General features: G+C 38.9%; 1 protein-coding gene across 1 annotated transcript in view; it reads left to right on the forward strand.

Annotated features, from left to right (window-relative positions):
• LOC122565176 (dual specificity mitogen-activated protein kinase kinase 2) overlaps window positions 1-23,289 on the forward strand; it is a 76,902-nt gene that overhangs the window by 22,902 nt on the left and 30,711 nt on the right. The window contains exons 2-5 of the mRNA XM_043720879.1: window positions 1,397-1,607; window positions 3,022-3,168; window positions 16,887-16,964; window positions 19,548-19,599. Of these exons, the coding sequence (XP_043576814.1) occupies window positions 1,397-1,607; window positions 3,022-3,168; window positions 16,887-16,964; window positions 19,548-19,599 (488 nt within the window). The remainder of the gene's footprint in view (window positions 1-1,396; window positions 1,608-3,021; window positions 3,169-16,886; window positions 16,965-19,547; window positions 19,600-23,289) is intronic.

The following is a 23,289-nucleotide window of genomic DNA, read 5'->3' on the forward strand; positions in this document are numbered from 1 at the left end:
ACAACACCAGGTTATAGTCCAACAGGTTTATTTGGAAGTACTAGCTTTCGGAGCACTGCTTCGTCAGGTAGCTAGTGGGGCAGGATCATCAGATGCAAGATTATAGTGTCATGCAACTGATATGATTTATTGAACAAACCTAGATTGCTGTGAAGTCTTTTATCTTTTAGAATGGATTGCAGGTTTTGATTCATTAATATAGTAGTAGCCCAGAACTACTTTCAAGTCGCATTCCCAAGATAACTTGAAGTTTTATAAAACAAAAGTGACATCTCAGCTCATACAATGCATTAAAGGTGTGAGGTTAGAGTCTGGTTTGACCTTGCTGCTTATTTTATTTCATCTCTTGTAAGTTAATATACATTCATCATCGCCATAATACAGCGGTAGAACTGTGGTTCTTAAAACCTTGCCAGTAATTATTTACTTCATAAATACTAATTGCCATTATGTTTATCAAAAAAGTAAAACAAATGTTTGTACGATTTTTAAAAAAGCAAAAGATTTAAAAAGTTGTTAAAATTAATACTACATAATTCAAATCTTAAAATGAGTAAAAACACTTTACCCAGAAAATTCTTTCAAGAGGAAAACATGTTTGTGCGCATTATCCCTATTGAGCAAGTGTCATTTCCTGTATCTTGTCACTGCCTGCAATGGTGAGATAACATGGTTTCATGTTATATCGTATTAAGAGTGGTCTCTAAGTAAGTTGAAGTTTTAGAGTCATGGAGGGTTGATACTGAAAGAATAAAAAGCCATATAAAATCATAAAAAATCAGAATGAAGGAGACCATTTGGCCCATCGTGTCTCTGCCAACTGAAAAAGAACAATCCAGTTTAATCCCACTTCTCAGCTCTTGGTTCTCAGCACTATGTGCATATACAATTTCATTTTTAATCATTATGTATTTCATTTTTTAAGCATACTGGATTTTTTAATGCATTTAAATTTAGAACATTGGTTTCGCAAACTACATTGTACAACTTACAAATTAAGTAATCAGTAGTATTCAAGTCTCTGAAATAAATTAATATTCTTCTACTGCTGTTCATGACTGAGCAAGAGGCTGAAAGGAGCAGTTTCAGCTCCTGACAACTTTGAAGGTTCAACTTAGTCAAAGAAGTGACAGGCTTTTCCCACTATCAAGCAAACGACTGAACAGACCAAATAGTCCTGGGCTAGATTAAGTCATGAAGTTCACGATACTGCAGAACCACCTACCTTATCTGCAACATGACTTGATTCAGGAGAGTGTGAATAGGATAAGGGGAAAAGTTCAGAATAAGGTTGGAATGTATGCTTGTGGAGCACATGTCCACCATCTCTTAATTTAGAGGATCCTTGTTTCTGCTCAGACCTTTTGAGGAGTTTTTTTTTTGTTTTTGTTTTTAGAGCTAACCTAGAAGCCCTGCAAAAGAAGTTGGAGGAGCTTGAGCTTGATGAGCAGCAGAAAAAGAGACTTGAAGCCTTTCTTACCCAGAAAGCCAAAGTAGGGGAACTGAAAGATGACGATTTTGATAAAATATGTGAGCTGGGTGCTGGCAACGGTGGTGTTGTTACCAAAGTGCGTCATAAGCCATCAGGACTTATTATGGCAAGAAAGGTAAGTATATATTAGTCAAATTTGGAGTTGGCTGACCTGTTCCTTTTGTTGTAGCAAATACCCTAGTATTTAGCAACTTTGCTTCTCCTCAGAATTGGCTTTTCTTGGAAAGTCCAAGTTGGCTTTGACTGTATATAGAGTCCAAGAAAATTCTAAATCAATTCAGAAAATTAGCCTTTAAGTGGACATGTAGCATCCAAGAATCAGAAATTAATTTGTCTTACATATTTTGTGGAAAAGATAATATAGAAGCCAGGTACATTGGAGTCAAATTAATAATAAATCATAAAATTCACAGCTGGAATCATTGAGCAGTTTAAGGATTGTGATAAATTATCGTCATTCCAGAATGATGTCACTTCTTCTGAAGAAGTGCCATTGGATTCAAACCATTAACCCTGTTTAGCACTTTTAGGTTTTATTTCAGATCTGCTGCATTTGCAGGATTTTGCTTTTATTCAAGATGCTGTCTGCCCTCTTAGCTGGGTATAAAAGATCCCATGGTACTATTGCAAAGAGGAAGAGAGATAATTATCCCTGGTATTCTGAGCAATGTTTATCCTGAAAAAAATCAGATAAACAAATTACTTTGTCATTGTCAGTCATATGTGTGAAAGTTTGCTGTAAGCACATTGGCGACCACAATTCCCACATTGCAATGTGACTACACCTCAGAAGTACATACTTGATTGAGGGTCTGGGGTAGTCATACAAAGTGCTTCAAGAATGCAAGCTTATCTTTTTCAGCTAATTGGGAAATATGGATATCGCTGGAGGAATTGGCTTAGGACAGATGCTGTGTTTAATGATTTGAGGTAGTTTAATGGCTTTTACTGCTGGCTGCTGTTTTCATAGTTTAATTTATTCCCTCGCAGTCGCACAGTGAGTTTTTAGTGTCTCCTTTCTAGTTGAAAATGTGAATATTAAAAGAATTGGCAAAAGTAAACTTCAAAGGCAACTGCAAGACATGCTTCTACAATTGTGTCAGTGGACTTTAAAGGCCTGATCAAGTACTCAATTAACTTTGAATTAAATGAAGGTTGTTTGGCCAGCTAGTATCATAGCATGTGTGGAAAAATAAAAGGAAAACTGTCTCTATGTAAAATCTGTGTTTAAAAACTAGGTAGTTTAATTCATACCTTCCATCATTAATTTGTATGCTGAACCCGATTTAAGGCAATGTGTGAAATTCTGTACCCCACCTGAGTGAATTATTGTAGATGTCTGTTAGGTGCACTGATAGAACTACAATATATTCTAAGAATTCTATTTTTTCATTTTTGTTGGAGTTGTAAAATCCTACATAATTCAAAGTGAAAGACATCATAACTAGGTTTTCCTTTTTTAAAAGTAGCAAGTTCAAATAGATTCTTTGTTGATGACTAACTCCAAGATTTTGCTCCTCTTTCTCCAGCTGATTCATTTAGAAATAAAGCCTGCTATACGCAATCAAATCATCCGAGAACTCCAAGTATTACATGAGTGTAATTCACCGTACATTGTAGGCTTCTATGGAGCGTTTTACAGCGATGGGGAAATCAGTATATGCATGGAACACATGGTGCGTATTATGACTTTCTCTAATGGGTCTCAGTACTGCCCTGGCCGTGGATCATTCAGTATATGTTACAGATTTAGCTGTTATAAAGCCTTTGCAGCCATGTGTCAGTCATTTGGGGTATCTGATTGGAGAAAAATGTATCTAATTCGCTTGTATATATTTTTTTGAAAAGAGTTTTTGAAGTTCTGTTAAAATTTCAGTGTGAATCTAAGTGTGAAGTATGCATTGTTTTTAAAAAGTGTGCCTAATTCTTGCATGAAAATCACCTAGAAGATGTGCTCGTCTACATTGTGACTGTTCAATCTGTAACAGTTTTATTTTTCACCAATTCTAATTCTCTTGAGCAAAGCTATTTTCCTCCAAACACAAAAGTAATGAAACTGCATTCATCCGATACAATTTATCAAACACAGCCTACTTTCTAAAGGTTTTTTTCCCTAACTTGGCCTGCTAATGCTTTATATATAAAAATGCAGTTAATATGTGCCATTCCAGCAACTCATTGGGCAGTTGTGATCACGTGGCTGTCAATAATTATGCTCCTTAGCTGTTCTACATTAACAGTATTGCTGACTGATAAGCACTTAACGGTTTTCTTCTATGTTTGATAATTAAAACTCCAGATATGTGCCAGTAAAAGTAAAACAAAAAGAAGTAGTTTTTTTTTTAATTCATTCATAGGATGTGGCATACTGGCTGGATCAACAATTATTGTCTATTTCTAACTGCCCTGCTGAAAGTGGTGTTGAACTGCTTTCTTGCTCCACTGTCCACTGCAGTCCATTTGATATAGGAAGACACCAATGTTCTGTTAGGGAGTTCCAGCATTTTGACCCAGGCAGACTGAAGGAGCAACAATATATTTCCAACTTGGGATGGTCAGGGTTTGGAGGGGATCTTGCAGGTGGTGATCCCATGTGTTTGCTGCCTTTGTTCTCTACATGAATGTTCATGTTTTTAGAAGGCGCTGTCTAAGGAGCGTTGGTATATTTTTGTACTTCATTTTGTAGATGGCACACACTCCTCTGAGTGGTGGTGGAGAGAGTGAATATTTTTGGTTATGTGCAGTCAAGTGGGCTGCTCTGACCTGGACAGTATCGAGCTGCTTAAGTTGTCGAAGCTGCAGTTATCCAAGCAATTGGAGAATCTTCCATCCTGAATTGTGCCTTGTAAATAGTGGGTAGGCTTTGGGATGTTGGGAGAAGAGTTCAATTCCTAGCTGCTGACCGGATCTTGTAGCTACCATATTTATATGGCTGATCCATTTCATTTTATTGACAATGGTAAACCCCGTGATGTTAATATTGAGCAGTTCAATATGGTAATGCCTTTTGAATGTCAAGAAACAATGGTTAGATTCTCTCTTGTTGGAGGTGGTCATTGCTCGGCACTTGTGTGGTGCAAATGTTACCTACTATGTATTAATCCCCAAAACTGGATTTTGTCCAAGTTTGCTGCCTTTGGACATTGACTGTCTCCAGTGTCTAAGGAGTCACAAATGGTGCTACAATGAGCAGTCATCAGTGAACATCCCCACTTCCTCCTCATAATGGAGGGAAGGTCATTGACCAAGCAGCTGAAGAAGTTTAAGTCCAGGTGGATGGTAGTCAGACAGTCAGTCAGTTTTCCAGAGTTACAGATATCACTTGTGGATGTGGAACTCTGTGCTCATGAGCGTTGTCTCTGGTCAAACTGACTCGCAAGAGGTTCATTTTAGTCATTGTTTGCTATTGTTGTAAGAATTCTGTTTGTCTTGCCCTCCGGTGAATATTTAAAAAGGGATTGGGAGCTGAGGTCAATGGCAATGTGAAATAGAGGAGCTATTGAGGTTGGGGAGGGATGCAAAGATTTCTGCAATTCCTTTTTATAGTTAAAGTAAGTTATTTGGCAAGATTTCTTTCTAACTTAGAGATCAACCGAACTTTCATTAGACTTCCTTGAATTTGATTGCACTTAAAATTGTGAAGGGCCAATATATGTCTTTGAAGGGATAGTATTCAGATCTGTAACAGTTGAGAGAAGCAGCCCATCTACTGGAATATAACATTTATGTGTATATTTTATGTATAAAGCATTTAGATTAGATTACATTACTTACAGTGTGGAAACAGGCCCTTCGGCCTAACAAGTCCACACCGACCCTCCAATGAGCAACCCACCCATACCCCTACTTTTATCCCTTTAACCTAACACTACGGGCAATTTAGCACGGCCAATTCACCTGACCCGCACATCTTTGTGTCATCCAGGGCCTCCGGAAACCGGAGCACCCAGAGGAAACCCACGCAGACACGGGGAGAATGTGCAAACTCCACACAGTCAGTCGCCTGAGTCGGGAATTGAACCTGGGTCTCTGGCGCTGTGAGGCAGCAGTGCTAACCACTGTGCCACCGTGCCGCCCACTACTGACACTAGGTTTGCAGAACTTGAATATTGCTGAAAAGTGGGGCATGTTGCAAAACATCTTGCACTCATCAAAGACATGAATATCAAAATTCAAACAAACACCAATTGTACCGCAGGAGAAAAATTTGGTTCACAAACTGAAAACTCCCCATGTTTCCAGTTAACTCTTGGCAAAATCTCAACCAATCAGAGTCAGCTCTCTGCTTCTTCTTTTCTCGCATAATAAATTGTTGTGATTATTTGAAATATTGGCATTCTTGTGTTCGTCCTAATGAAAAATGGAAAGATTTGACACCTGTCTGTCTCCAGCAATAACATGTATTTGTCTGTGGAGCCATACAGGAATAAATTAGTTTAATTTTGTTTTTCCTGCATCCTGTCCTGAAGTCACTAACTTCTAATGTAAATTCCATAGAAGGAAAGGCCTTTTTTAGTTCATCAATCTTATGCCATCCAGAATCCAGGTTTTTTTTCTCTTCCTTCCTCCATCTTTGCATTCCATCTCTCTCATCCATACGATCAAGTATAGTTTAAAAATTGCTCAAGTTCTCTTAAGAGTTATCCTGTGCTTTTTTTTTATATGCACACCTGGATTTGTTGTCCAGAGCTGATTATCAGGACCGTACAACCAAGTCTTATCAACTTCCACCTCCACATAAGGACACTAAGGTTAATTACACTGGTGATCATACCATCTAACTCAGCACAAACTTGGAGGTGAATCATTGTGCAGGTAAATGCATCCTGCACTGTCATCCAGGGCCTACCTGCATCCTTTTCCACTCTACATGGTTAAACAAACAGCTAGTTTTTCATGTACTGCATCTGATCTCCAGTATGGAGGGCAGATATTTGCCCACCAGAAGAGGAATGGAGAAAGCTGTATAATCAAGTTTATTTTTAGTGGAGCTTTTCTGTGCTCCCTCATTGCTTTCCTCTGCTTGATGAAAAGCAAGGACAAATATGGAAGGAACAACACTAATGCCAGTCTCTGCCAACATTCCAGTATTGGGAAGCTGCAGACTAGATGTCCATAAGAATGTGAAGCATTAAATTTGCAGATGGTTTCACAATGAAACAGAGACAGACCAAATTGCCACTGGTTGACATCTATTTGATCCTAGCGAGTGTAATCATCTTAGTGTGTACAACAGGGCTGTTTGTAAGTATATCTTTGTAACATTGTAGCAACAGTCTGCATTAGAGAAGCTTGTGTTAAGTGAAAACCTTTGTTAATTTTTGGTATGTTGTACTGCAATTATCTCTGGAGCGTGCTCTGTATTTCTATTGAGTATTACTTGCCCGTAATACAAGACCACAGGGTGGCACGGTGGCTCAGTGGTTAGCACTGCTGCCTCAGGGTCCCAGGTTCGATTCCAGCCTCGGGCAGCTGTCCGTGTGGAGTTTACACATCCATCCTATGTCTGTGCGGGTTTCCTCCGGGTGCTCGGGTTTCCTCCCACAGTCCAAAAATGTGCAGGTCAGGTGAATTGGCCGTGCTAAATTGCCCATAGTGTTAGGTGCATCAGTCAGAGGGTCGGTGTGAATTGGTTGGGCCGAAGGGCCTGTTTCCACACTGTAGGAAATCTAATCTAACCAGCATCAGTATTTTCAATGTTATTTGCTTCATCTGCACTTTGTTTTTGTGAGTTTTGCTCCATAGATCTCAAATATATAATCCAATTCATTTGTTTTTTTTTTGCAAAAGCTTGATTTGCAGTGAAATCTGATGCTCAAGAAGAGAAACTTGAGGTTTGGAACTTAAAAATACTTTCACTTCCAAGATGAATAATGGAGCAGTGCATGAAACAAATGTAGCATCATATGTGAACATTCTTGTCAGCTTATTATCCAAGCAAGTTCCTGGTGCATAAAATACAAAGTAACTGATTCACTCCAAGAATAATATCAGGACAAGGTAACAGATTTGCCATTTGCACAAAATGCGACCCCATGCATGCTGTGCATTCCAGTCATCACTTTATGGAGCTGACAGTATTTCAGTTTGTTAGTACCTCAAAATCAAAATTTATCATACTTTGTCCCCCACTTTAATTGGAACTTGACATGACTCTAATTCATTGGAGGGCAGGGCAAATAGCCAATAAAGCTAATTACCAGACGATAATTCTCCAATTATTTTATATGAATTGCAGCAGTAATTGCCTAGGGTAATAGTTGTAGAATCTATGGGATAAGAAGGAGGCCTTCAGTCCATCACGTACATACCAGTTAAAAGCCACTGAACCATTATAATTCCATTTCCAACACTTGGCCCCGGCCTTGTATGCCTTGGCATTGCAAGTGCACCTCTAAAGTGGTACGGTGGCTGGTACTGTTGCCTCACAGCACCAGGGTCCCAGGTTCAATTCTAGTCTCGGGTGACTGTCTATGTGGAGTTTACACATTCTCCCCATGTCTGCGTGGGTTTCCTCTGGGTGTTCCGGTTTCCTCCCACAATCCAAAAATGTGCAGGTCTGGTGAATTGGCCATGCTAAATTGCCCATAGTGTTAGGTGCATTAGTCAGAGGGAAATGGGTCTGGGTGGGTTTCTCTCCGGAGGGTCAGTGTGAACGTGTTGTGTCAAAATGACCTGTTTCCACACTGTAGGGAATCTGATCTAAAAAAAATACTATTAAAGTGTTGTGAGGGTTTCTTCCTCTGCCACCCTTACACGCAGTGCGTTCAAGATTCCCAGCTGCCTCTAGGTGAAAAATATTTTTTTCTCGCCATTTCCTCTAAACCTTCTGCCACTTACTTTAAATGTATGCCCCTAGTCATTGATCCATCCATCAAGGGGAAAGTGCCTTCCTCTGTAACCTATAAATGCCCCTATAATTTTATACTTCTTAGTCATGTCCCCTCTCAATCTTCTCTGCTCCTCGGATAACAACCCCAATCTGTCCAATCTCTCTTCATAACTAAAACTCACCAGCTCAGGCAACATCCTGATATATTCCTCTGTACTCTCTTCACTGTTAACACATCCTTCCTATAATGTGCATTCCAGAGCTGTAACCTAACCAACATTTTATACAGTTCCACCATTACTTAGCTGCTTTCAAAATCTTTGCCTTGACTAATAAATGGAAGTATACCATATGCCTTGGTAACCACTTTATCCATCTGTCCTGATACCTTAAGGGACAGCTGTATATGCATACCAAGGTACTTTTGATTCTCAGTGCTTCACAGGGGTCCTATTGCTCATCATCTATTCCCTTGCTTTGTTTGTCCTACTCAACTGCATCACCTCATTTATCCAGATTGAATTCCAACTGTCACTGATCAGTCTACTTGACCAGCCCACCTATATCTTCCTGTAATCTCAGGCTGTCTTCCTCAGTATTTACCACCCCACCAATTTTTATATCATTTGCAAACTTACTGACGAACCCTGCCACATTCAAATCTAAGTTATTTACACAAACTGTGTAAATGCCCCATTGTCCTGTGGGGTCCCACTGGACAAAGTTGGAAAAACTGCTCTCAGTCATCACCCTCTACGTCCTGTCAATCAGCTGATTGTGGATCCAATTTTCTTGTGTTGGGCTGTGCCCACCCAGATAAGTGGGAAATATTCCATCACACTCCAGATTTGTGCCATGTAGATAGCGGACAAGCTTTGGGGAGTCAAGTGGTGAGTTACTCAACACATTATTGAGCTCTGACCTGCTTTGTAGTCACTGTATTTATGTGGCAAGTTGGGTCAATGGTAATCCCCAAGGAAGTTAAGAGTTGGGAATTCAGAGATGGTGACACTATTGAATTTTAAAGAATGGTGGTTAGATTGCACACAATAAGAAATAGTTTTGGGCTCCATATCTAAAGAAAGATGTGCTGGCGTTGGAGGGAATTCAGGAAAGGTTTATAAGATTGATCCTGGGGATGATGGACTTGATTTATAAGGCACAGTCGAGGACTCTGGGTCTGTATTTGATGAAGTTTGGAATGATTGGGGGGGTTGATCTCACTGAAACTTTCAAAATACTGAGAGGCCTGAATAGATTGAATGTAGATGATGTTTCCACTACTAGGACAGACTAGGATCCAAGAGAACAGGCTCAGAGTGAAGAAGTGACAATTTAGAACTGAGATGAGGAGGAATTTCTTCAGGTGATGATTCTATGGAACTCATTGCCAAAGAAGACTGTGGAGACTAAGCCATTGAGTGTATTTAAGACAGACATGGAAAAGTTCTTGATTAGTAAGGGGATCAAGGGTTGTGGGGAGAAGACAGAAAAATGGGGTTGAGAAACCGGTCAGCCATGATCAAATGACAGAGCAGACTTGATAGGCTAAATGGCCTTGTTCTGCACCTATATCTTAGGGTCTTGTGTGTATATATCTTATGGTTTTACTGGAGATTGGCATTAGTGTGGCGTGAATGTTACTTGCCACTTTTCAGTCCAAACCTGAATATTGTTCAGATCTTGCTGCCTTTGAACATGGACTGTTTCAAAATCTGAGGAGTTGCAAATATTCCCACTTCTGACCTTATGATGGAGGGAGGGTCATCGATGAAGCAGCTGAAGATTGTTGGGCATAGGTTACCACTCTGTTGAACTCCTGCATTGATATCCTGTAGCTGAGGTGACTGACCCAACATCCACAGCCATCTTCCTGTATAAAAGGTGTGAATACAATCAGCTGAGAGTTTGCACCCGATTCCAGTTTTATTAGGGTTCCTTGATGCCACATTCATTCAAATACAGGACATACCTGGGCAATTTTCCACCATTGTCAGGGAGATGCCAGTGTTCCAACTGTTGGAACAGGTTGGCTAGGTGTGTGGCATGTTCTGGAGCACAGGTCTTCAGTACTATTGCTGGAATGTGTCATGGTTATCTTTGCAGTGCCTCCAACTGTTTACTGATGTCATATGAAGTGAATTGAATTGGCGGAAGACTGGTACGTGATACTGGGGAACACTGAAGGAGGCCAAGTTGGATCATCCACTTGGCACTTCTGGCTGAAGATTGCTACGATTGCTTCAGCCTTACCTTTTGCACTGATGTACTGACCTCTTCTATGATTGAGGATGGAAATATTTGTGGAGCCAGTGCCTCTAGTGAGTTGTTTAATTGTCTACTACCATTCAATGTGGCAAGACTTGCAAATCCTTAGATCTGATCAGTTTGATTGTGGAATCATTTAGCTCTGAATATCTTTTGCTACTTATGCTGTTTGGCATGCAAGTAATCCTGTTTGGCTTCACGAGGTTGACTCTTCATCTTCAGGTATGTCTAGTGCTGCTCCTGAGTATGCCGTACTACACTCTTCATTGAACCATGGTTGATCCCCAGGCTTGATGGTAATGGGTGGATATCCTGGACCATGAGGAAGCAGATTTTGCTGGAGTACAATTCAGCTGAGTTTGATTTTAGCTTCAGGCGATTGTCTGTGTTTGTACATTCTCCCCGTGTCTGTGTGGGTTTCGTCTGGGTGCTCCAGTTCTTCCCCCCCCCCCCCTCCCCCCGCAGTCAAAGATGTGTAGATTAGGGTAATTGGTCATACTAAACTGCCCACTGCGTTCAGGGATGTGTATGTTAAGTGCATTAGTCAGGGGTGAGTGTAGAGTAATGGGGTAGGGAAATGCATCTGGGTGGCTTACTCTTCAGTGGGGACTTGTTGGGCTGAATGGCCTGTTTCTGCACTGTGGGGATTCTTAAGAATTTTTTTGGAATTCTGTTTTTGTGTTCTGCCCTTGATGTTATGTTCAATTCTAAGCTATTTCCCTACCTGGAACTGTATACATCTATAGCATAACAACAGACTAATTGGTCATTACCAGCATTCAGACATCAAACAGGCTACATCCTATTCTAATGATCTCTTCGCACCTTATTCTGTCTCCTTGTATTTCTTTTCCCTCGAGTATGCATCAAGCTTTCTCTTAAATAAACCAATGTGACCTGTTACAACCACCTCATTTAGCAGCAAATTATTAACAACTAAATTCCATAACTATCTGATGTATGGGTTGGAAAATTTGACTTTTATTTTATTCAAGTAGAATTTTTAAAAATACTATAAATTAAACATCAGTTGCTGCAGAATTTCTTTGTTTGTTGGTCTTTGAATTTATTCCATAGTACCAGACGTGGGTGAGAATCAAAACAAAGGTGGCACATGCAAAACTGCCAGTACTTCACTTTCTTCAGAAATTCTAAGGTCATGCATAATCTTGTTCATTTGAAAGCTTTTATTCTTTTTCTAGGAATCTAGATGATGCATGGCTAAAGGCTCCTCAGTTGTAGGCATCACATCTGACCCAAACCCTGTCTTCGCTCAGTGTTCATACATGCAACGCGTTCTCATCAGGGTCTTCTGTGTAGTGGTGGACAGTGAAGATCTTGGCTTGTGCTTCTCACTAGACATTGAGAGTCTGGCAAAGAGTAGCACTTCTGTCATTTACCTGGTTATACTTGGCTAATTTAGCATGGATCTGTAATTATCCTGGTCTTTGTGAATCATTTTTCAAGCTGTGAAAAGCTGTGCTTTATGGATTTTTAACTTTGAAACTAAATATGTTTCTAAGGTCTCAAAAGGGTCATTTGTTTCGTGTAAGTTGTGACTGCGAAACAGATCTGAAGATAGTGACCATATTGATCTTGAAGGAATTTAGTCCAAGATGACACTTACAGGAACATAGCAACACGATCCCTGAATTCTCAAGATCGGGCTAGAATATCTGAAGACTTGTGTTATGTATATCTCTTGATCAACTGGAATATTTAATCAAACAATATACTCCTGATTCCAAAAGGTGCCAATTTGCTGTACACGCAACAATTTATTATATTAGGGAATGCTATCAGTGCTTCATAACTGGAATAAATAGCTGACCAGGGAAGAAAATTAGAGAATTTTGTCAAAAATACAGGTACTGAAAAGATAGTTAAGCATTGGAGGGAGACTTCCAAATATTACATGCCAAAACTAAAAGTCCTAACCCCAGGTGAAAGGAAAGGAAGTAGTCCAATGCCACAGAATTTAAGGATTTATAAAAGGAAAGACAAAACTATAACCTACAGTGCAGATAGAAGCCATATGGCCCACCAAATCAGCACCATCCCTCCAAAGAGAATCCCATTACTTTTTGGCAGCTCATTCCATACATGCACCCCCTCTGTGTGAAAAAGTTGCCAATTAGGTACCTTTTAAATCTTTCCCTTCTCACCTTAAACCTTTGCCCTCTAGTTTTGGACTCCCCTGCCCTGGGCAAAAGACCATGACTATTCACCCTGCATTTTACATGGCAAATGCAACTAGCCCGCATATCCCTGGACACTATGTGGCAAATTAACACAACCAATCCACCTAACCTAATACATCTTTAGTCTGTGGAAGAAACCTAGAGCAGCCAGTGAAAACCCAAGAGGACATGGGGAGAACATGTAAACTGCACACAGTCACCTGAGGCTGGAGTTGAACCTGGGTCCTTGGCACCTATGATGCAGCACTGCTGACTATTGAGCCATCATGCCATCAAGTGTAAGAGCTAGTGTTAGTCAGTTAAGATCCAGAAGTCAGGTTTGATAGCTGGAGCTAAAGAGGAGTTGCCAAATGGGAAATAGGTAGAGGGACTGGAGCAATTATATCCAGAAGTTAGAATCTCACCCAATCCCTAATTTCCTGTAAATAACATGTGACAACCACTCTGAAGTTGCAATAGAAATGCAAAATAAATACATGTTGCATATGTATCAAGTTATATTTCTCAAAATACTAGCCATGTAAAGATATGGCTGTTTCACAGGCTTAATTCTTGGCATTGTATTTAGCCCATTTTTAAAGAGTAGTAGCACAAGTTTAACCAAAACAGTTTTCTTCAGATTTTTTGTCACATACTTTAGGTAGGCTCAGGCTTCAAGTTGTTTTGGTTAAAAAAAACTTTTCTTTAGAAAAAGGCCGAATCAAGCCTCAGGTCTTTAAATAAGCAAAATGCATCAATTAAGCAACACAAACTTCCTAAAAGTACTTCAGAGGTCTTGTCTACTCTGCTCCTAAGAACTAAACAAGGACAAATTTAACTGGAAAGCACTATTGTCCGAATCGGCTTGGCAGAGCATCAATTTGTCCATCCTTCAACTCCAATCATTGGGAAATGAGATACTCAGCAAAATAGCTAATGCTTTACAACCTTTCTGTATTAAAATCACTTGCAGGTTGGGGTTAGGACTTTTAGTTTTGGCATATAATATTTGGAAGTCTCCCTCCAATGCTTAACTAACTTTTCGGTACCTGTATTTTTGACAAAATTCTCTAATTTTCTTCCCTGGTCAGCTATTTATTCCAGTTATGAAGCACTGATAGCATTCCCTAATATAATAAATTGTTGCGTGTACAGCAAATTGGCACCTTTTGGAATCAGGAGTATATTGTTTGATTAAATATTCCAGTTGATCAAGAGATATACATAACACAAAGCTTCAGCTATTCTAGCCCGATCTTGAGAATTCAGGGATCGTGTTGCTATGTTCCTGTAACCCAGTAACAATCTATCACTAAGGACAGAATTCTGTTCAAGTTGTCATTTGCGCATCAAATGAGACCTGCCAAATATCTGTGGAAAACTATATCCTGCTCTGTCATATATCTCTGAGATTGAGTTCTAGGTAGCACATTCTAAAGGAGCTATAAGACGATAGAGCTTAATAGAACAAAGATGATAAGTATAGCCATTTGTGTGGTGTGGTTCAAAGCCACAGCTCATGGAATAGTCAAGGACAGAAGCTTTGTCATGAAATCAGTAATTAGAATACAAAACTCACAACAACAAGTGGTAGTAATTATCCAGCTTCTTCCTCAAGCCAAGTCTAGGCTAAGTACATGAGGACGAAAGAAATAGAGGGTTATGACAGAGTCAGATTTGAGGATAGAAGAAGACTTGGAGCCATGGCATAAATACTATACATTTTTAAACACACTACTGATTTGGACAGTACTTCACTGCACATAACTGAGTAATTCAGGTAAGCAAGATCCTGGTCCCCCTGTAATTTATTCTAGGACTTCACCTGGTCAGAGTTCCCAGGGCTTGAGAGAATAAATATCATTCCAGATTCCTGCTGCTTGTTTCTATCCTGTGCTTCTTGCCTAGAAAGTGCATTTCTGTGGATGCCAAATAAGGATGGATTTGGCTTGGTGGCAATCCTTTCCGTCCCAATACCAACCCACCCACCCAAGTTTTCAGTACTCTTTATTGTATTCTGTTGGTACTTATTGTGTGAATTCCCCAATTATCAGAGCATATCTGATGAGTGAGAACTTGAGGAGACATGAGCCAAAACCTTCAGGAGATTACTAGGAAGACGAGCAGCAAGGGGATGTCTGCAAAGAATTTTCTTAATGTTTTTTTAAAACATGTTATCAGCATCTCTTGTGCTGCATTTAAGTAATTTATGCAAATACTATTTGATAGTGCAGATAATATGCATGAAGAAAGTATATGAGAACTGCTTTCTGACCAAATATTAACTGGTGAGAGACTTTTCTTTGTAAGAGTTTAGGCTAAATCAGTTAGATAATTTAAAAATGTGTTTGCAGTAACCTCGTTTCTGTTCTTCACTCCTTGAGTTCTTTGATATTTGATCTGCAAGAAAGTCATTCTTGATCCCACATAACGTTCTTTGTTTTGAAAAATCAGATATAATACACTGTGATAGCACTGCCTGTGAAATCGTTACATTTTGAAATGTTAGATCGATGTTGTCTTTATCACATGAGAATGCGTTTCTACTTTGCTGCATGACACGTTTGAGTTTTCTTTACTTCACCAGAAGTCTCCTACAGCCTGTTGTGATTCATCGGGTAAGGGGTTGGTGGGAATCTATCCACCTTGTTGACATTTTTTCAAGAAGAACAATCTCACTTTTTCAAGGCCAGTTCAGTATTAGCAAATCAAAAGTACTGTGGGAATTTCCCTGGGAGAATTGTAATAATGTTTTGGATACTTCTTGGGGTTAGCTTACTGTTGCTATGTTGCTACTCTCCTGACCATATTTCATTGCAGCCGTATCTGCTTTAAGCTGCTTCATTGGTTGTAAAGTGGTTTAAGTAGTCCCAAGGTCATGACATATATCCGTAATGTGTAAGGATCTGGCTGTGTCAATAACATCAGTTTAGGTACTCTTGTTTTTTCAATTGAAAACAGAAAATGTTGCTGTGTATTGATACATTGCACTAAGGTAAAATTGGGAATTGACATTTGGCACAGTGAAGCAGATATTTCTGAATTCTCCCTTTTGACTGTCAATTTATAAACCACTAGAGGGTGCACTTTGTATATTTAAAAAGCAGCAGCATGTTGGAAATTTTGAAAACTTAAAAAAATACAAAATCTGCAACCTTCTAGATTACTTAACTCAAGTTAAAAGAGCTTTGTCGAGACCAGAACTTAGTCTTGTGTTCAAGATGACCTTGCACTTTAAGGTAAATGTTAGGGGCTGATGGTGGTAGCTTGCAAGATCCAATTGATGTTGGAACTTTCAGACAAGGAATGGAGTGGGAAACAACTGTGTTCCCGGACCCTGTTTTCGATAGCTTTCTGTGATACAGACTTAAAATTTTGTGTACTTATATGCACTAACTAGGACAAGGTTGATAACAACCAAAAGCCTGGTGTCGACTCTTGGCTACCACACATGAGCCAAGAAAATTTAGGATAAGTACTGGAAGACTTCTATTTTGTGATGTTAGGCATGACCTTAGGAAAAGAGTAGATAATGCAAATAAAATTGCTGCCTCATAGTGTGAAACCTGTTCTTATTTTAATTCAATGTTTATAAATTAGTTTCCCCATTATTTATTAAATGTGTGTTGCACATGTTTAAGGAGCATAAGTTTTCATTTTTTGCTATGTCTATTTAATGTCTACATTACAGTATCATGTTTCAATGGTTTATTTGCCTGAAATGAATTTAAATGATTTTTTTTTAGTTTGAAGCAGTGTGTGCTGTTTGTAAACTGCTGAAGAGTTGCAATGGCATAGTCTTCTGGGTCTTTGTTACCTGTTGTACAAATGTATCTGCCTGATTGACAGAATTTTAATTATTAGATTGGCCTCCTTGAGCCAGTAAGGCAACTGAAGGACCAAAGCTATCCACTGCTTTATTCAAGCCAGTTGTACTGTGATAGTAGAGCTGTTTAGTTTTGTAGCCAAATGTAATGACCATTTGCGCAGTCAGTTGTCTGGTATTTTTGTCAGTTCTGCAGTATTTAAGGCTGGACAAAAGAACTTGCATCTAAATCATCTCAATCAGTATAGTTTTTCACAAAATTATTCAAGTTCTCCCTGTTGTTTTTAGGATGGTGGCTCTCTAGACCAAGTCCTGAAGGAAGCTGGTAGAATTCCAGAGGAAATCCTGGGAAAAGTCAGCATAGCGGTATGTGTAATAAATGCAGAATTAGACATGTAATATGAATGCATACCCAATCTGAAAACAAAAATTGAATGTTCCATGATATCTAGTTCTAATCTATAACTTGCCTTTCTATTCTCTTGCAAAAATACTTTTCTTAACTTTCAGAAATTGCAATTATTAAGGACGGTAATAGATGAGCATCCAGACTATATCCGGCCACCTCTGAGCGTGATGAGTTACTGCTTATCCTTCTGCAAACAGTTCAATCCCAGTTCTATTCTTCATCACTTTTTAAATCAATTACAACATGGCTGAAAGGTTAAAGTTTCTTCTTATCGTTTTCCCTCCCCACCCAGATGAAGACCTGCCTGCACTTGAAGATGATGAGATTGGAGTTTTCTTATTGTAAAAAATCTCATTTTTGCCTTGCCCCTATCTACAAAATATCCATATGTAAATAAACTCCACCTTACCTAGGATATAGGGTTAAGTGAGATGGGTTTACCCCAATATTGCCCTAATAAAAACGATGCCCAGTATGATCCTAGGTCAGCTGGATTACAACGTTTTCAGTTTGACCTGAATTAGTGGTCTCAGTAGGGCCACTGCATGTTCTCATGTCTCGAGATGAGGAACGGAGAATAGAGTTCTCCAGAATTCGTACGTCTAACCAAAGATTGCAGGAAACGTTCAAGCTTGTGCATACTGTATGGTGATCAGATGTACTGTTATTGTTCCCTTACAATCAAATAGCTTGCCAACACTGAAGCATACATTAAGAATCACTTAATGTTAGAGACAAGTATGTTAAGGCTGTACTGTAGCAATGTTACATTTTTTTTGGTTCACCTGTAGCCTGGCAAAATTCCCTCATAGCTTATTGCAATCTTACTTCACAACTCCGTTTGAATGCTTAAATTCTTAGTCAGTTTTCTCAATTTCCAAACCAAGTTGAATATGTTGCAAGTTGGAATCTAGTGTGAAGTGTTAAATCACCATGAAATAACTACCTTTAATTTTAGATTTTGTTGTTAGTTTATGCCAGAGGAAGGCAAATATCACTTTATACTAGCAAAACCTGACTATTTGAGCAATAGATAATGCCAAGAATGTAATTGAAAAGAAAAACAAGGGGGAGTGCAGGAATGTGAACAGCAATTTGAGTTAGTTTCTTTGCTAAGTTCCAACTTCTTTAAGTTATTTGTCTGCTTTGTCAGCCTCCTCTCCAACTGAGGGGGATAAATACATGGCCTACTTATGACTTCCATCACTTGAAGCTGGCAGCCAGGAGGCACCAGGGATTACCTAGACAGAGTTCCTTTTAAACATTCCCCCTGCAAATAGCTATTTCAGTCCCTGGTAATTTGCAAGCTGAGCAAACAGCATTTGATCCAGCATGAGTAACCATTCTGTTTACACTGTGTCACCATGCTGGCTACATTTTCAATCATAATGTCTAGCGTAGTTTTTAAAAACATCATTAAACATATATATTTAGTATCTTCTACAGCTTTACAAGATTTTTTATAGTTTATTATATGTTGGGTGCCTGATGTTGAATGTCATCTTACCCTCTGTGCAAACCTCAGTACTTTGACTACGGTACCTGAAGTTCACAGCTTCTGACTGTAAAGGGGATAAATGGAAATCTCAAAATAGCATTTTTTAGAAGGTGAATTAACTAACTGAATATTTTAAATCAACTTGTCACGACATACTTCTGGAGCAGGTGGGTCTTGAACTCTGGGTACACACAATCCTACTGCACCACAAGAGCCCCCAATAATTGACTATTCTGGGCACTGATCCTCCTTTTTTCTTATTGGAACTGGAAGTTCCTTTTGTTTTCTTCTATGACAGTAATGTTTCAATCATTGAAATTTCTAATTTAGGATGTGTGTCTCTTTTATGTAAAATTGGAAAACATTTCCATTGTGATAAAATAAATAACCTGTGAAATACAGAATAGACACAATGACCTGAACTGGTGTACATTCCTGTATGTATGAATTGATTCCCCAAGGTTTGTAGGTAAACAATCGCATAGCACTTCATACAGGGGTATTGGGAACATAACTTGTAATTTAATGTTCTCATTTTAGGAAAGTAACTCCAGAATGTTAACTTCAAGATGCAGCTATAATGAAACTTATTGTTTGTGAACAAATAATTACTTATAGAAAATACCAACAGTGAATAATGAATATAATTGTGTTAGCTGACTTAAATATTTAAATAAAATAAATGTTCCCAGTTCCCAAACTTTATTGTTGATGGGCCTCTGTTATCACCTGACTACCAAGAACAAAATTGATGAGCCATGTCCAGCAATGAAGGTATGGATAATCAAAGTGGAAATTATAAAGAAATTAAGGCTTTTTGTTTTAGTTCTCACTCTTATAAAATAAGACATGCATTGCCTAGCATCAGCAACTTACACTTGTGAAACACTTTGGGGGTTTTGCTGCTACATAATTGTAATCAGTCAAAATTTCTTGCTCAAAGCAAAATATTATGTCACTGTTAGGTTAATCTGTGAGATGAAAATCTAAATGTGCATAAATTAGTGTTCATTGTACATTTTTAATTCCCCTTGTTTTTCAGGTCCTGAGGGGTTTGGCCTATTTGAGAGAGAAGCATCAAATCATGCACAGAGGTGAGAAGATAATAAAACGAAATGCATTACCTTCATTTGTATGTTTATTTGTGGTAACTTGTCTTTGAACTCGAACACACAGACTATATAGGAATTCACAGTTATACAGTACCTCTAGAAATTGTATATTCTAAATGTTATCTTTGTTCCTTGTGATTCACTAAATAAAACACACAACAATATGATAACTATAGCTTTCAGTGATTTCAACAATGCCAACTTTGCCTTTCGGATGGGCATATTAGATGTTTATATTTTGTTAGAAAAGGAAAACTCTGTTTAATGCAGCTTAAAAGATACAGGAGGCAGAAATACTGAAGTACAAGAAAATGAGTCTGAAGACTTGTTGAAGAAAACAAAGTGTTTGACAGGTGAAGCTCTGGAGAATGGGATTCTCTGAATAACTTGCTGAGGTGGCATCAATGTCATAAGACACATTGCTGCTTTCTGTGCTGTAAACCTCTAACGTGAGTACTGGTTTACCATTTATTCAATCAGTAGGTTACTGTAATATAAATTGTTTTGTGATGCTGAAGAAATACACAACCAGTAGGTGCTAAAATAAAGGCTTTAAAACCACACTTCTGGAGTAGCATATTATCGTTGCTTTGAAAGCAGTTCCTCCAGTTCTTTTATTTGTACTTAAATGTGTTCTGCAGATGTAACCAGAAGTGACTTTAATAAGCAAACGTGTTGCACCAAACTTTAATCGGCTTACTCTGAAATTGAAGTTTCGTTGAAGGACAGTCACATCTTGAAAACGGTCTTGTTTTGGTGGTGGGGAGGAGCAAGATGAGATAAATACAAAACCTCATGGAACATTGAATAAATCGAAAGGACATTTAAAGCAAGTCATTGCTGGGCGTTCCTTTAGGACTGTGTAATGATGGATTTTTGCTTGTAACTATTCACTGATTTCTTGCCTACAAGATAGGCCCACCTGCATGTTCCTGGCCCATATCCCTCCAAATCTTTCCTATTCATTTATCTATCCAAAGGTTTTTGGATTGTATTTGTATTAAGCATTGTAATTCTACCCACATCACCACTTCCTCAGGAAGTTCATTCCATACATGAACCACCCTCTCTGTAAAATAATTTTCCCCTCCCTGTCTTTTTTTAAATCTCTCTCTCTCCTCTCTTCTTAAAAAAAAAATAAAATGCCCATTCTAGGGAAAGGACAATTACCATTAACTCTATCTGTACCTTTCATTATTTTATAAACTTCTTTCAGATTGCCCCTCAACTTCCTTCACTACCGTGAAAAATGTCCCAACCTTTCTTTATAACTCCAAACTTCCATACCTGGTAACATCCTATTAAATTTCTTCTGACCCTCTCCAGTGTAATTATATCCTTCCTATAACTGGGCGACCAGAATTGGACACAGTATTCCATAAGAGGCCTCACCAATTTCCTATACAACCTCCACATGACTGCCTTCTACTCAAAGTATGTTTGCCATGGACTGGTAGGGCCAAAGAGTCTGTTTCCATGCTGTATAATTGAGTATGTATTCACTTTAATGTAAGCTAAATTTGTCAATTAGAAGATTATACAGACTGATAGTATGAGAAGTATAGTGCTCTTGGTCCTGGAATTTTTACATTGTTTTCCAAGTAATTACAATTTTTTTTGTAATGGTATTTGTGTGCTTCAGGTCTAGTTGTATAATCCATGGTACGTGCTTGGATTTATGCACTCCAGTTCAGCTGTCTGCTTCGTGTTTTGTTTACACAGAGGTGTACCTGCTAATTTTCATTAATGAGGAGTCATTGCAAATAACCTGCTGACCTACATTTCTTTCCATTCCATATCTTAACAATTGCACAACTTCTATTCCACTGCAATAAATTGATTTGATTTATTTATTATCACATGTATGTTATTGCAAATACTGTGAAAAGTGAGTTTTTGAAAAGATTTGTAGCTCAGCTTGAGGTTTTGGATGTAGGTTTGTTTGCTGAGCTGAAAGGTTCATTTCCAGAAGTTTTGTTACCTTACTAGGTAACATCTTCACCAACTAGCCACAAAAAGACATGACCCTGTCTCACTAGTGTCTTCACATATGGGTGAGGAAGGACACCACTTCGACTGGGACAACACCTCCATCCTAGGACAAGCCAAACAAAGATACACACATGAATTCCTAGAAGCATGGCATTCCAACTGGAACTCTATCAGCAAACACATCGAGTTAGACCCCATATACCACCCCCGAGAAAAGGAACAGAAAGTGACTTCACCACAAGAAATTACATCACCATCTTAAAACATGAAAATAAAGAAAAGAATCTACAGACAGAAAAATGAAAAAAAACAAAGCAAAGTGTTCAACTTTAGTCTTTAAGTGCTCCACCATGGGCCTGGTAATCAGGCACAAGTCCCCTTTGCCATGCTGCTGCCTTTGGAATGAAAGTCACCATCTTCAGCGCCAACTCTCCTTCACTGATGTCCTCACACTGAGTGCTTACCAATGTGAATGCCACTGTGTGTACTAGGAAATTCTACTCTGCCACTGCCATGAATTTGCCTCGGGCCCAGCCCACTGATGCACTTGCTGCTGTTGCCACCGGATCTCATACTGGGCCCAAACTTGTTTCCATTGCTGCCTCCAAGTGTCTGCGCTGGATGCAGATGCCACCAGGAAAGCAGACTCGTCCCGCTGGACCTGCTGTTATCCGTGCTCCTAGGCCAAGTCACTGCCACCAATGAATGCCATCACTGCAACTGAATTTTTCCCAAGAGGTATGTAAGATAAAAAGAGATTTTAAAAAAGGAAAAGCATACAGAGCGCACAAGGCCTGGCCTCAGAAGCCCTACTCGGCCACCATCTTACTGGACCTTTCTGGGAATGATTTGTTTTTATATTAAATGTATTCCAGCTTTGCTTTTAAGGTTGTGTTGAGATTTAAGCTTTTGGATGCACTTTTCAATCAGTCATGCTGATTTCAACTCTGTATAGACAACATAGACTCTTTCTTTAAAACTGGAGGAGATTTTTGAAGATACAGAAGTGCTAATAGTTGTCAGAGATGAAAGGGTAAGGACCGAGAGAAAGTAAAGTTTAAGTTAGTAAATGTTTTACTTAATATGGGCTGTAGATGATTTGTGGAAGTCATCTGCAATACGACTCAAAATCAACACATTTGTGAGTTACTATTTAGATGTGGACTGGTTGGACCAAAGGATCTGTTTCCATGCTGCAAAACTCTGTTTGAAGATTGGCTAGGCTTGAGTTAGCGAGTAATAGTGGAGCCAGACCTGAACACAGGTTACGACCTTAAAAACTAAAGTTTTGAGAATTTCTGCAGAGCCTCCACAGAAGTTTCATCTTTTAATTTTTACTTCTCAGAAGATCTCGTGGCTCAGGTTGGGTATCAGAGTATCAAATCGTGATGCTTTACACATTATAACCGTGCTGAAGAGTTTGGATCAAATGGTCTTCTGACAGTCATTTTTGTCTGTTACTTCAGTTTTGCAAATGCCATAAACTTCAAAATCGAGTCCAAGGAAGCCTCAGTGATCAGTCTGCTAACAAGTGAGAAAGTCAGTTTGAAAACAACTCAAACAAAGGATGGAATATGGCATCTTTTTAGATTAGATTTAGATTAGATTAGATTAGATTACATTACATTACATTACAGTGTGGAAACAGGCCCTTCGGCCCAACAAGTCCACACCGACCCG

Source organism: Chiloscyllium plagiosum, chromosome 31, assembly GCF_004010195.1.
Source record: "Chiloscyllium plagiosum isolate BGI_BamShark_2017 chromosome 31, ASM401019v2, whole genome shotgun sequence".
Lineage (NCBI taxonomy): Eukaryota > Metazoa > Chordata > Chondrichthyes > Orectolobiformes > Hemiscylliidae > Chiloscyllium > Chiloscyllium plagiosum.